This window comes from Camellia sinensis, chromosome 13, assembly GCF_055761805.1.
Source record: "Camellia sinensis isolate YWXY chromosome 13, ASM5576180v1, whole genome shotgun sequence".
Lineage (NCBI taxonomy): Eukaryota > Viridiplantae > Streptophyta > Magnoliopsida > Ericales > Theaceae > Camellia > Camellia sinensis.
The window spans coordinates 117,590,730-117,602,705 of record NC_138973.1 but is presented as its reverse complement, the minus strand read 5'-3'; the positions used below and the strand labels follow the sequence as shown (position 1 = coordinate 117,602,705).

Sequence of the window (11,976 nt, the reverse complement as noted above, 5' to 3'; positions counted from 1 at the left end):
ACCTTATTCTACTTTGTCTTTTCCTTATTCTTTTTCTTCTTCTTCCTTATCATTGGCTGAAACCCTAGATTTGTCTCGTTGTGGATCAATGACGAATATTTGTTCATCACTCTCTCTCTCTCTCTCTCTCTTGTGTATGTGATGGCAAATCTCTCTTTGGGAGTTAGGGCTCACGATGAATAAGGGTTACGGCGATAGTGCATCACGGCAATGAGGGGCCACTGGCTTTGTGATTTTGGCTGGGAAAGTAGATCGTGGCAGTTGTGTTTGTTGACAATGATCGGAAGTAAAGAAAAAAAAGAAGAAAGATAAGGTACATGATGGAGGCTGCGATAGGAAGCGAGAGGGGGGCGAAAAGGGCGATGACTTAAGGAGAGTGCTGGGTAAGGGTGATCGTTGGCAACCGATGGCTAGAGGTCAGTCATAAAGGTTAGGGTTTGCAGAAGAAGACAAGGGTAAGTTAGTATTATTTAGAAATTAGTGATGTGTGTTGAGACAAAATTGAAATATTCAATTTATGTGTGGTGTAAACTGAACAAATAAGGATCAAATGATGTGTATTAGAACAAATGATGGTGTGCAAATAGAATTTGAATAAACTATCAATAAGTCATAATAGTTAAATTTTATCGAGTCTTATTCAAAATAAGTCATAGTGCAATCATTGCTAAAAGTAAATTTTTGTAACATTTTTTGCATATGTTGTTAAAAATTAACAATTAGTAATTCTTTTTGTTACGATTTTTATAAATTATCGTTAAAACTTATAATTATCGACATTTTTATGTGGCAAAATTTTTAAACTATCATTAAAAATTAAAAATTAGTGACTTTTTTGCGACATTTTTTAAAATTATTGATAAAACTTATAATTAATGATATTTTTTGTAACAAAATTTTCAAACTATTGTTGAAAATTAACAATTAATAATATATTTTTTAATAATATTTGATGAAAATATCATTAATTATCGTAAGATTTATTAACAAATATGCTAAAGACCTTAAAAATTATATCAAATGCTGACCTAGGTGTGTGACCCAGACGAGATTCACATTGTGAGAATTCTACATATATATATAAAATATTTGATAAAATTTTTAATATTACTCACTTATTAAATAATAAGTTCAACTATTAAGAGTTAAGATTTCCCATTTTAATATTACCAATCAAATTAATATTGTTTGAATGGTGGGAGTACTATTTAAAAATTTGGAGTTAATAATACCAAACCCTAAAATCTTGCAGCCCCCAAATTAGTTTTTGCCAAGTCTCTATCCTCTTCTTCTCAAGGCACAGTCTCTCTCCACTCCAGCATGAGAAGCTCGGCCAACGGCGTCGCCGGCGATCGCACCGGCACCAGTAATGGAAGTAGTTCGGTCGACAAGGGCGTTGATTTTGCAAATTATTTCTGCACTTACGCCTTGCTCTATCACCAGAAAGAGATGCTCTGTGATAGAGTTCGCATGGAAGCTTATTACAATGCTGTTTTTGAGAACAAACATCACTTCCATGGAAAGGTGACTCTCTTTTTCTCTCTCTCTCTCTAATCAGTATGTTTGGTTGCCGAGAAACTTTGAGGAAAATAGATATGTGAAATTTTAGACCTTTGTCTTATTTTCTCTTCTTTTCTGAGTTATGAAAAATCATTCTCACATCTTAAATGATTTTAGTTTAAATGTTCTTGTTTAAAAAATTTCCCCCCTATATTTTCTCAGCAACCAACCAAAGGCTTACTTGTTAAGTTAAATTCATGTTCTTGTTTTTTTTGGGTTTTTATTTTTTATTTTCTGTTTCTCTACATTTTCTCTGCAACCAACCAAAGCCTCACTTGTTAATATATACATATTGTGTATATGCATGCTGCTGGAATCGTTAACAAAATAGATACCAGACAGGAATTGGGAACCTTGTGAGCTCAGGGAATTAATAGAAAGGCTTTAAATTTTCAACACTTTTATGCTTATATATATGTGAACACTTTCAAGGGTTCATGCACACACATATTTTCTTGATTGTGGGTCATTTTGGTTTTTGTGAGGAAGTTGTGTTTGAACTGTTTGGGACTAAATTGGTGAATCGGTGGAGAAAGACTGTGTTAGATGTAGGAACTGGGAGTGGAATTCTTGCAATCTGGGCAGGGCAAGCTGGTGCTAGAAAAGTCTATGCAGTGGAAGCAACAAAGATGTCGGAACATGCACGTGAGCTTGTGAAAGCGAATAACCTTCAAGATGTGGTTGAAGTGATCGAGGGTTCAATGGAAGATGTTACCCTGCCAGAGAAAGGTCACAACTTGTAATTTCCAATATTGAATATACCTTTCACACTTGACAATATATTTAATGTTCTAATTTGCATTTAAATTTCATGCCCTTTTTGTGGTGTTTATTCTAAAAATTGAAAGTGTTTGATGGGCAGTTGATGTAATTATCTCTGAGTGGATGGGATATTTTCTTCTTCGTGAATCCATGTTTGATTCTGTGATTTGTGCACGTGACCGCTGGTTGAAGCCAACTGGGGTTATGTAAGTACTTCCACAAATTGATGTGTTTACTTGTTTTCCTTGGTTTAGTGTCCCAGATTTAGTTTCGTCAATTTGAATTACCCCTTCTTCTATTTTAGTTCTCTTTTATTATTGCTTGGGTTGTTTACAAATTTTGAGATGGATTGCCTCATAGAGCTCAACTACAATTTGAATGGAGATTTTGTTTCCTAACGGACAAATATCCAACTTGTTGCTAGTATACTACTGTTTTTGAACGTACATGTAAATTACCACAGGCAAACAAATGTCTTTTTTAAAGCCTTTGCTTATGCATCTTTGAGATTTCACCTATAAGATCCCATTGAATGTGTTTCTTGTAGAAGACATAGATTGATTGATGAACTTAGTGAGTGTGAGTGGTAAGTTTGGATTTTAAATTGGTGTACCATAGTTGGAGATGACTATGAATGAGATAGAAAGTCAAAATGCAGATATTAAAATTGGTGGGAAACATATTACCAACAGTAACCATTTTAGATATTTCTTCTTTGAATTGTTTATAAGGAGGGGTAGATTGAAGAGGACATCCTCATATAACCGTACCAGGTTGAATTGGTTAAATATATGAGTTTGCAGGGTTATGAACTTATGAGATTGGCTTATTCTAATAAATTAGCAGAATTAACAAGAATGGTTGGGACAACAAACAAATATTATGATGTACCAAGCTTTATCGAGAACACAAGGATGAGACATGGAGATGGAGTATAAATATATGATTGGACTGACATGTGAGACCCGGAAATTAGTCTTTGGTCCAAATTGGCAACAGTATGGTAAAATTTGGCCATGAATTGGATGTGGTTATTGAATGTGATTGTTGTAAAATTTGGATGCTATTTAAAATTAGAGTGAGCACCTACAAGGAAGATTCCCAGAACTAATAATTTTTGATATTTATATGCTTATATTAAAAGTGGTATGATAAGAAGAAAACACAACTTTAAATTGCTCCTGCAGAGCCGGTACCAAATGACACGCTTTTAATAATTAGGATGGCGGATTATCATTGGACAATTTTTTGATTAATGTAATTTTTTCTCAGTTGATTGAATGATCTTTCATTTTGCAGGTACCCCAGCAATGCTCGTATGTGGTTGGCACCCATCAGGTCTGGATTGGTGAATCAAAAAATGAGTGACTATGAAGGATCCATGGATGATTGGTTTTATTTTTTGGACCAGACTAAAACTTATTATGGTGTTGATATGAGTGTTCTAACGAAGCCTTTCGCTGAAGAGCAGAAAAAATACTATTTACAGGTGAGTGCCACATTTCAGCAGGTTCTAACTGTAAATTTTGTGAAGTAATTATTGATCATTATAGTGTTTCGGTCAGTAATGCTCTGTAGATTGTTAGTTTCTTCCTTTGTATGTTCTTTTGGCTGCTGAAATGGATTTGGATTTGTTGGAGACCATTGCTATGTTAGTTATACTGCATTTTCAAGTATTAGATGCTAGTTTTCTGTGCTTGTTTACTGCATTGATAAAACATTAGTATGTTCCTACCATTGCATTGCGCACATCTTGTTGAGGTCACGAGTGACATGGGACTTATTTGACATTTTATTAGTGAATATTTAGTGGCACAATGGGTAGTGAGTTGGTTTCTTGATTAAGCTATCAAAATAGGCACTTTTACTTATTAGTGGTTATTTAGATGATGTTCCTTCCCTCATTTTTTTCCACCATAGTCTTGAAAGTGGATTAAAATTTTGTAGTTAATTCATAGTTTTCCATGTTACATTTTTTCCCATTTGTTGTCGAGGTGGTATATGACACGGTCTTGGGTAAAACTCAACCCTAAAAGCTAGCTATTGAGGTGAGGGTGCCCTCATGCTTATATGTTTAATATTACTTTAGTACTTGGGCGATGTGGGACTTTGCTTCACAATTTTTTTTTTTTTTTTGGCAGTTATACCTTTATTAACATAGCGTGTGGTGGCGTTTTCTCTAACTTACCTACTAGAGTACTTGCTGCCTACTTTTTTCTTAGTTTCTTAGCAGGTAGTCCTTGTCATCATTTTCTTTTTCTGAATATAGATCAGTGGTTTCAATAAACAGTTGAAATTTTATGACGATGTGTTTTCACATTTACCTAGTGGATTTACATGTATATTGTACAATACACATGTTATGTCAATGTGTTCATAATGTTTACCACTGTCAAACCCACTAATGCCTGAGCTGTTTTACCTTTGCATCATGGTTTACAATAATTGATGTATATTTTGAAGAGTTACATAAGTATTGTAAGCTTTGTATGTGTTTTGGAGAATTGAAGTAGTCTCTTCAACTTGCTTGGTAGAAATCGTCAAACCAACCCTTTTTTACCTTTATTTATTTATTTCTCATTTTAAATCTTTCTGTACTTTGAATTATTTCTTGGGTAAATTACACTCACCTCCCCTGAGATTTAGAGAAAATACAGTTAGTTCCACATTTTTGACAGAATTACACAAACCTGCCTTGAGGTTTTAATTCATATGGCACTTAGGTCATTTTTCATTAGTAATTTGTGAGTCATGTGTATTAAAAAATAATTTTGCCGTGTCTTTTCTAGTAAAATGTATATTTACCTTTGTTTAATTATGTGTTTGCTCACCATCTCCATTAGTTTTGATAGATTTAATCTTTCTAAAAGGGAGGTTGGTGTAATTATATCAAACCCGTGGGGCTAATTGTAATTTTGTCAAATCTTAGGGTAGATGAGTGTAATTTATCCTTATTTCTTGGTTTTAACCTGCTCATGTTGTGGATTTCATTTATTTGTTAGTCGCCACGTATTTAAGGCTGTATGCTACCATCAAATAAAAAGTCTTCCAATCATTTAGTCCTTCATATGGATTTTCTAGCATAATGATATTCACATGTTTTTAAAGAAATTCTCTCCATTGTGTTTCCAAACCAAGCTACCTTATCAGGCTTTTAAAAAGTGGCTGCAACCTTTGCGTAATGCCATTATGTAACGGTATTAGTGGTTATTGCCACCTATTACGGCCATTATAATGGTGTGACAGAAATTTATAACTGTAACAGCCGCCACCGTTGCGTAAAGGCTGTAACGGCCATTAAACTACTGTTACGCCTGTTACGCTTCTACTTTTAATTTTTTTTTTTTATAAATTTTTTATATGATGCTATTTTCTCCTTTTATTTTCTAGTTACATAGAACTTAAGTAAAAATCTTATCTATACATGTTTTGATTGTCTAGTCTTCAAGTTCTACAAGATTTCATTTATTTTTCACATTATTATATTTGAATATTTATTTATATCTATGTATCTTATGTTAAATTTATTGAACAAAATTTAGATTTCTTATTATGTACTTTTATGTTATTATATTGACATTTTGTATTTTGAACTTATGTTTATGAGACTATTATTTTTTAATATTAAACATATTTCGTTGTTTTCTTAACAAATTTGAAGTTATTCATAGTGTAATTAATAAAGTCAAGAAAATTAGATAAATCCAATAATAGGAAAATTCTCCATAACGACATAAAACTAATATAAAAATTAATATATATATATATATATATATTGGATCATGTTTTAAAACTAAACAAAAATATTAAAAATCATTTTGAATCTCACTAAGGCCTTGTTTGGGATAAGTTAAAAAAGTCAAAAAGTCAAAAAGTTATCAAAAAATCTAAAAATACTATTCAAGGGTAGCTTGTGGAAGCCACTAGGGTAAAATTATTATTTTGCCTTTTGAATTCAACTACCCAAAAAGTCAAAAAGTGAAAAGGATAAAATGGTCATTTTGATTTTACTACAATATTTTATTGTACATCTTTTTGTAAAAAGTGAAAAAGTTATCCCAAACATATATTTTTTTTTCTCTACTTTTTTAACTAAAAAGTCAAAAAGTGCATTTATATAGCACATTCCAAACAACTACTAAATGTGATTCTGAAATAAAAACATGCGTATCAGTATGTTTTTTCAAAATTATGCGAAGAACTAAAAAATTTACGGTTCCGGTTTCCGCCACCGTTATGGTACAACCGTTACACCCTGCAATCGCGTCAACGCTATCATTACTGTTACGGTAACTGCCACTGTTATTTAAAACCTTGGATACAAATTAATATTCAAATATAATTAAGTGAAAAACAAATGAAATCTTGTAGAACTTGAAGACTGGACATTCAAAACATGTATAGATAAGATTTTTACTTAAGTTCTATGTAACTAGAAAATAAAAAGAGAAAATAGCATTATATACAAAATTTATAAAAAAAAATTTAAAAATAGAGGCGTAACGGTCATAACAGCCGTGACTGTGCTATCGCGGTAGTGTAACAGCCATTATGGCCTTTACGTAACAGTGGCGGCTGTTACAGTTGTGAATTTCTGTTATACCGCTATAGTGGCTATAATGGGTGACGGTAACTACCACAACCGTTACGTAACGGTGACGGCCATTATAGTTGTGAATTTCTATCACATAGCTATATCGGTCGTAATGGGTGACGGTAACCGCCACAACTGTTATGTAATGGCGTTACGTAATGGTTGCAGCTGCTTTTTAAAACCTTGGCTTACTATTACATTCTTCATTTGCTGAGAACTTGAGTTTAATCTATGAAACAAAAAATGGATTATTTCAGTTCTTTCGAGTATATAAACCTAAACTATTGTTGATCGTACTACTTTTGCGTAATAATTATGGTCTTGGCACCAATGGTAATTTTGTATTTTATCTGCTAAAATTGGTAGTTTTTTAAAATTATTGTTGATCATACTGCTGCTCTGTAATAAGTATGGCCTTGGCACCCATGGTAATTATGTATTTTATCTGCTAAAATTGATGGCTTTTTAAAATTATTATTAAAAATTATTTATTTGTTTATTATTGCTTCTGAATGACATGTCCCCTTACGCATCCTAAAGATTGTGCTATTAAATTTTTTTAGACATCACTGTGGAACAACCTTCATCCTAATCAAGTTATAGGAACAGCTGCCATTATAAAGGATATCGATTGTTTAACGGCAACAGTAAACGACATCCTGAATCTAAGAGCAAGCATTTTATCATCAATATCTTCAGAGGAAACGAGGCTTTGTGGGTTTTCTGGGTGGTTTGATGTCCATTTCCGAGTGAGTTCTATCTTCAGTGTCCCTCATTGTTATGGCATGGAATAAATCTCTGGCATCTGAGTACTAACTTTAAAATTTACTTTATACATCTTGTTTTGGTGCCCTAGGGAAGTAAAGAGAATCCAGCTCAACAGGAAATTGAGTTGACGACTGCTCCTAGTGAAGATTACAGCACACATTGGGGCCAGCAGGTTTGTAACACTAACCTACGAATTATTTTCTGCCTTGTATTTGCAATGATTTAGTTGAAGTCTGAATAAGATTTCAGTGCTTGCGAAGTGGAATTTCAATACAAGAATCCTTTGTTGCATCATTTGTGGTAACTAGCATAATAATTACAGTTAAAATGTCTTGCCATTGTATTTGCGGCACAATCAGCAATTAGTGTGACCTCTTGCAAAACTAATGGGGTTAATTGGCTATTGTATGTACTTGTGCACCTGCCACATGTCATGAACATGTAGGTGGTTACGTGTTATTTACATGCCATCATATTTATAGACCTCTATGTGTCAGAAATACTAGAGACACGTGTTAGGTCACACCGAGTGAGCCTAAGAGGACCGACTACAACAATTAGTGCTTTGGTCCAAAGCTTGGCCATGAGGATGCCATTTGATACCCCTCAAGTGTCAAGTATTTGTGAACCGTGGGAGTCGAGTTTAGGCCACACCTAGTGATTACTTCTCATGGGACTTGCACCATGTACCTCTTAACCTTGGCTGAGAGGTAGTATGCTGGCATGCCGTTTACCTCTAGATTCTCTGTTGGACAGCGCACCGTTTACCTTCAGATTCTCTGTTGGACTGCTCCATTTCTCTCCCTCAAACACTATAATCTCTGGTGCCTCTGATGTGCTTTGCTACTTATTCGATGAAATTTCTTTAATCTAATCTACAGTGACAATTCCACCGGTGAGTGGCATTCGCGATCATGGCTTCAAAGAAATCGATTGTTGAACATGCTCCATCCACCATTGTCACTAAGGACGTCTAGGAGCTGTCACTACAGGCTGCGGCTGCTACACCCCCACCCCAAACCAGCCTATTCATCCAGGGAGGTTTCAGTTGATCCTACCATCATTCTAATTCTTTGTTGGCTCCCATTTAGAAGTCTCAACCCAATGAACCAAACCACTTCTTCCACAATCAAACTCTTCCTCTACTTCAAACTGATTCTGTGCCTAACTAATTCTTTATTCCACTTCTGCTACTCCAGTTATTTCTGACCTCATTGAAGTCCACAGTGGCAGTGCCACTCTCAACACCGCCCTCCAATGCCTAGACACTCCTGTGGTGATGAGCTTTAACAGCTATTAATCTGTGCATGTGTCATGTAGTGAAATGCTGTTGCTATGTTGATTCATCTTTTAGTGCTGATTTCTTGCATGCTTGTCATTGATCTGGTTTTGTTCCAACATTTTCTCTCGTGTTATGTGCAGGTGTTTCTCTTGCATCCTCCTATATCTGTTAGTGAAGGTGATGAGTTGAACATTAATTTCTCAATGGATAGATCCAAAGAAAACCATCGGTTGATGGAGGTTGAGCTCAGTTATGAGATAAAAAAGTCTGCTGGCACACTGCTTCCACCATTCAGAAATAAATTCTACATAGAGTGAGGAAGAAATTAGATATCGTTAGCAAGTATACTGGTACGCCTTTTTAGCACCTTGATTATTATATATACAATACATGGTGTGCATATGTTTATTTGCTAGGAGGTTTTACTACCATGATTCGCTGTCGTTCCTATGCCTTCAAGAACCTTTCAATCACATATTAATAAAGCTTGCAATTCATAGCATTCAGCCCTGAACTAGCTTGTGTTTGTTGCTGGGTCACTAGTTTCACCATGAACTCTCGCTATCTTCCAGATTGCTGCCTTCAATAACAACTTATGGTTGATCACGTTCTAGATCTTCTAAGCCTAACACAACCAATTTGTTTCTGGTTAAATTTGAGTTAACTGAGAAACCCAATTGAATCGGGTCAGTTATGGTCAGTTTTTGGGCCTCTATCAGTGTTTACAAATTACAAGATATACAGTTGAGAAAATTTTGCATTTAAACCTGCAGCATGATTCTTGACCACTGTAGTTGGACAGAAGGAACAAGGGAAGGTGAAGGATCCACTGCTAAAGGGCCCTCTTCCACTTTGTAGTGAAAGGTTGCAACCTAAGAAGCATAGAACACTTCTATGACATGCTTTACACACTTGCATTGGGGGACACGTGTCTTCATCGTTGAGACACATGAAATATATTAGGAGGTTGAACAAAATAACTTGAGATCTAATGATGAAAGTACTACAGATTTATACATATTAATCCCCCATCCTTTAAACTTTAGAAATTAATGTTATGTTGTATTTTTATCATTTTTGAATGAAATATTCATGTATATATATGACATAAATATGTATTACTATAATTTGGACATCCCTCACATGTTTGCATTTTCTGAGAGAAATTTGTGTCGGTATCTGTTGTGTTGGTGCCTGTGCTTCTTAGGTTGCAACAGTTGTATTATTTTTCTTTTCTTGTCGGGAAATTGCATTCGTAGGTCTGACATCGTAATTGTTACGGGTCTGACATCGTAATTGTTACGGTTCTGTCGTGTGAGGTATATATTTACTGCCTTTCAAACTTTCCAACGCAATCAAGCATTCTTAGCGTAGTTTATTGTAGTGGATACGTTGCAAGAACTACTTAGTTTATTGTAGGTATATGTGTTAAATGCACCATTTTTCGTGTGCCCTTCCGCTTTTCTCTTTTATTTTTGTATTTTTATCAAATAGGCTTGCTAGTGAATGTGTTATTTTCTGATGGCCTAGGGTTTGTTTTCTTTTTCGTTTTTTTATTTATTGATATAATTTGTTTATTTAGTCAATTTTATTTAATTCAATTTACGGGCATGGTTTCATCTCTCTGATCAAGTCTTTGCTATGTTTCAGTGCCTGAATGTGAGGGACAGATACCCAGTAAGTTATTGTGCTGACTGCATCCTCGGGTTAATTATTTCTGGGAGTATCTGCATCAATTTTTGAGCTGTTTTGTTCTACTCTGCTTTTTATTTTTCCCTTTTCCCTTTGTCTTTTTGTAATGTGCTAAAACAAGAAACTATCTTGTTAATTTATTGAGAATTTTGATTTCAGTGTGCTTATAGGGATTTCTTTTTTCAAAAGGAATGGCAAGGGGTGTGACAAATTTTATGTATAAGAAATATATGAATTATAGCAATTGTTTGCTGATCTCCTCAAAACATTTTTATCACACCGAAATACAGAATGTTCCATTCTAGTTATAGTGGATACTTGAATTCAATTGATCTTTATCTTAGGTTGTCTTTAGTAATTGTAGTATTACCCTGCTCAATTGCAAAGCTAGTTTGCTCATGTACATATAGTAAAGCATTTGAGAATTGAGAATTGTTACTCACAATTTTTGACCCACAATGATAGTGTGGCAAGGGAGTTGGGTCCTGTATACCACTATCCTCCATACTCTTTTATATTTTATTTTGTTGGCTCCATTCTAAGCTCACAACTATGATCTGAACCGTTCATCTTGTAAACCTCATAGTGAAGACTATCTATGCAAAAAATTAGCTTCATGAGATATCGATGAATGGATGAACAAATTGCATTTAATTTTATAAAATAAATGGTTGAAGTTTAAACTCATAGTTGTTGTCTATTTTAATAAAGAAAAGAAAATGTAATTTGATCACAAGCCTATTGATGTTTGATGAAATTTTTTGCATGGATAGCCTTCATTGAGATGAACAGTTTAGATAATCCTTGTGGACTTAGAATAGGATCAATAAATATAGTATGGAGGAGTATGGAGGATAGTGGTATGGAGGGCAATTATTACCTACTATATTATTGTTATTGGAGAGTTTGGTTTAGTTAGGAATTTATAATAACGATAAGAAAATTTTATATATTTTGAACTTTTTTTTTTTTTGGGTACTCTAAAATGGTTCACATTCCAACCTGGGGGTGTGAAGATTAAATTCCTACTTAATTTGTGAAAGTGATTTCAGCTTGAGTGGCTGACCAATAATCATTTTTTCATTCTATTGAAGTATTCGTGATCTGATTTTTGGTGCCAAAGCTAGAGGAATTGAATTTCTTCCTCCTCTATGCACCCCTCAATATTCTACACTGCACCATTATTATGTTAAAGTAAGTCCAATGGAGGGCCAGTACACTTCTCACAAATATTCTAATTTGCTAATTAGCATATACTTAAGAGTTACTCTTAGGCCTATCAGCGGTTTGGCATAATCCGAATCTAATCAGATTATAA

The 11,976-nt window shown here is 34.2% G+C and overlaps 1 protein-coding gene across 3 annotated transcripts; it reads left to right on the top strand.

Moving 5' to 3' along the window:
* The first annotated feature begins 1,165 nt into the window (after nucleotides 1-1,165).
* LOC114307230 (protein arginine N-methyltransferase PRMT10) lies at nucleotides 1,166-10,966 on the top strand. 3 transcript variants are annotated; one of them, XM_028252627.2, is made up of 8 exons: nucleotides 1,166-1,524; nucleotides 2,097-2,289; nucleotides 2,423-2,528; nucleotides 3,622-3,811; nucleotides 7,480-7,665; nucleotides 7,773-7,856; nucleotides 9,107-9,316; nucleotides 10,617-10,966. In XM_028252627.2, exons 1-7 carry the CDS (start codon nucleotides 1,321-1,323, stop codon nucleotides 9,281-9,283), a joined length of 1,140 nt encoding a protein of 379 aa, XP_028108428.2. In that variant the 5' UTR covers nucleotides 1,166-1,320; the 3' UTR covers nucleotides 9,284-9,316; nucleotides 10,617-10,966. The 3 variants fall into 3 exon arrangements, with proteins under 3 accessions (XP_028108428.2, XP_028108427.2, XP_028108429.2); XM_028252626.2 differs by having other exon boundaries at nucleotides 1,228-1,524; nucleotides 2,046-2,289; XM_028252628.2 differs by having other exon boundaries at nucleotides 1,236-1,524; nucleotides 2,050-2,289.
* Nucleotides 10,967-11,976: the final 1,010 nt, after the last annotated feature.

What these genes read in the sequence shown, in the direction of transcription:
- LOC114307230 (XM_028252626.2), top strand. Translation starts at nt 1,321, where the DNA reads ATGAGAAGCTCGGCCAACGGCGTCGCCGGCGATCGCACCGGCACCAGT. An exon ending in AACATCACTTCCATGGAAAG is followed by an intron (nt 1,525 to 2,045) that starts GTGACTCTCTTT and finishes GGTTTTTGTGAG; the next exon opens with GAAGTTGTGTTTGAACTGTT. An exon ending in TGTTACCCTGCCAGAGAAAG is followed by an intron (nt 2,290 to 2,422) that starts GTCACAACTTGT and finishes TTTGATGGGCAG; the next exon opens with TTGATGTAATTATCTCTGAG.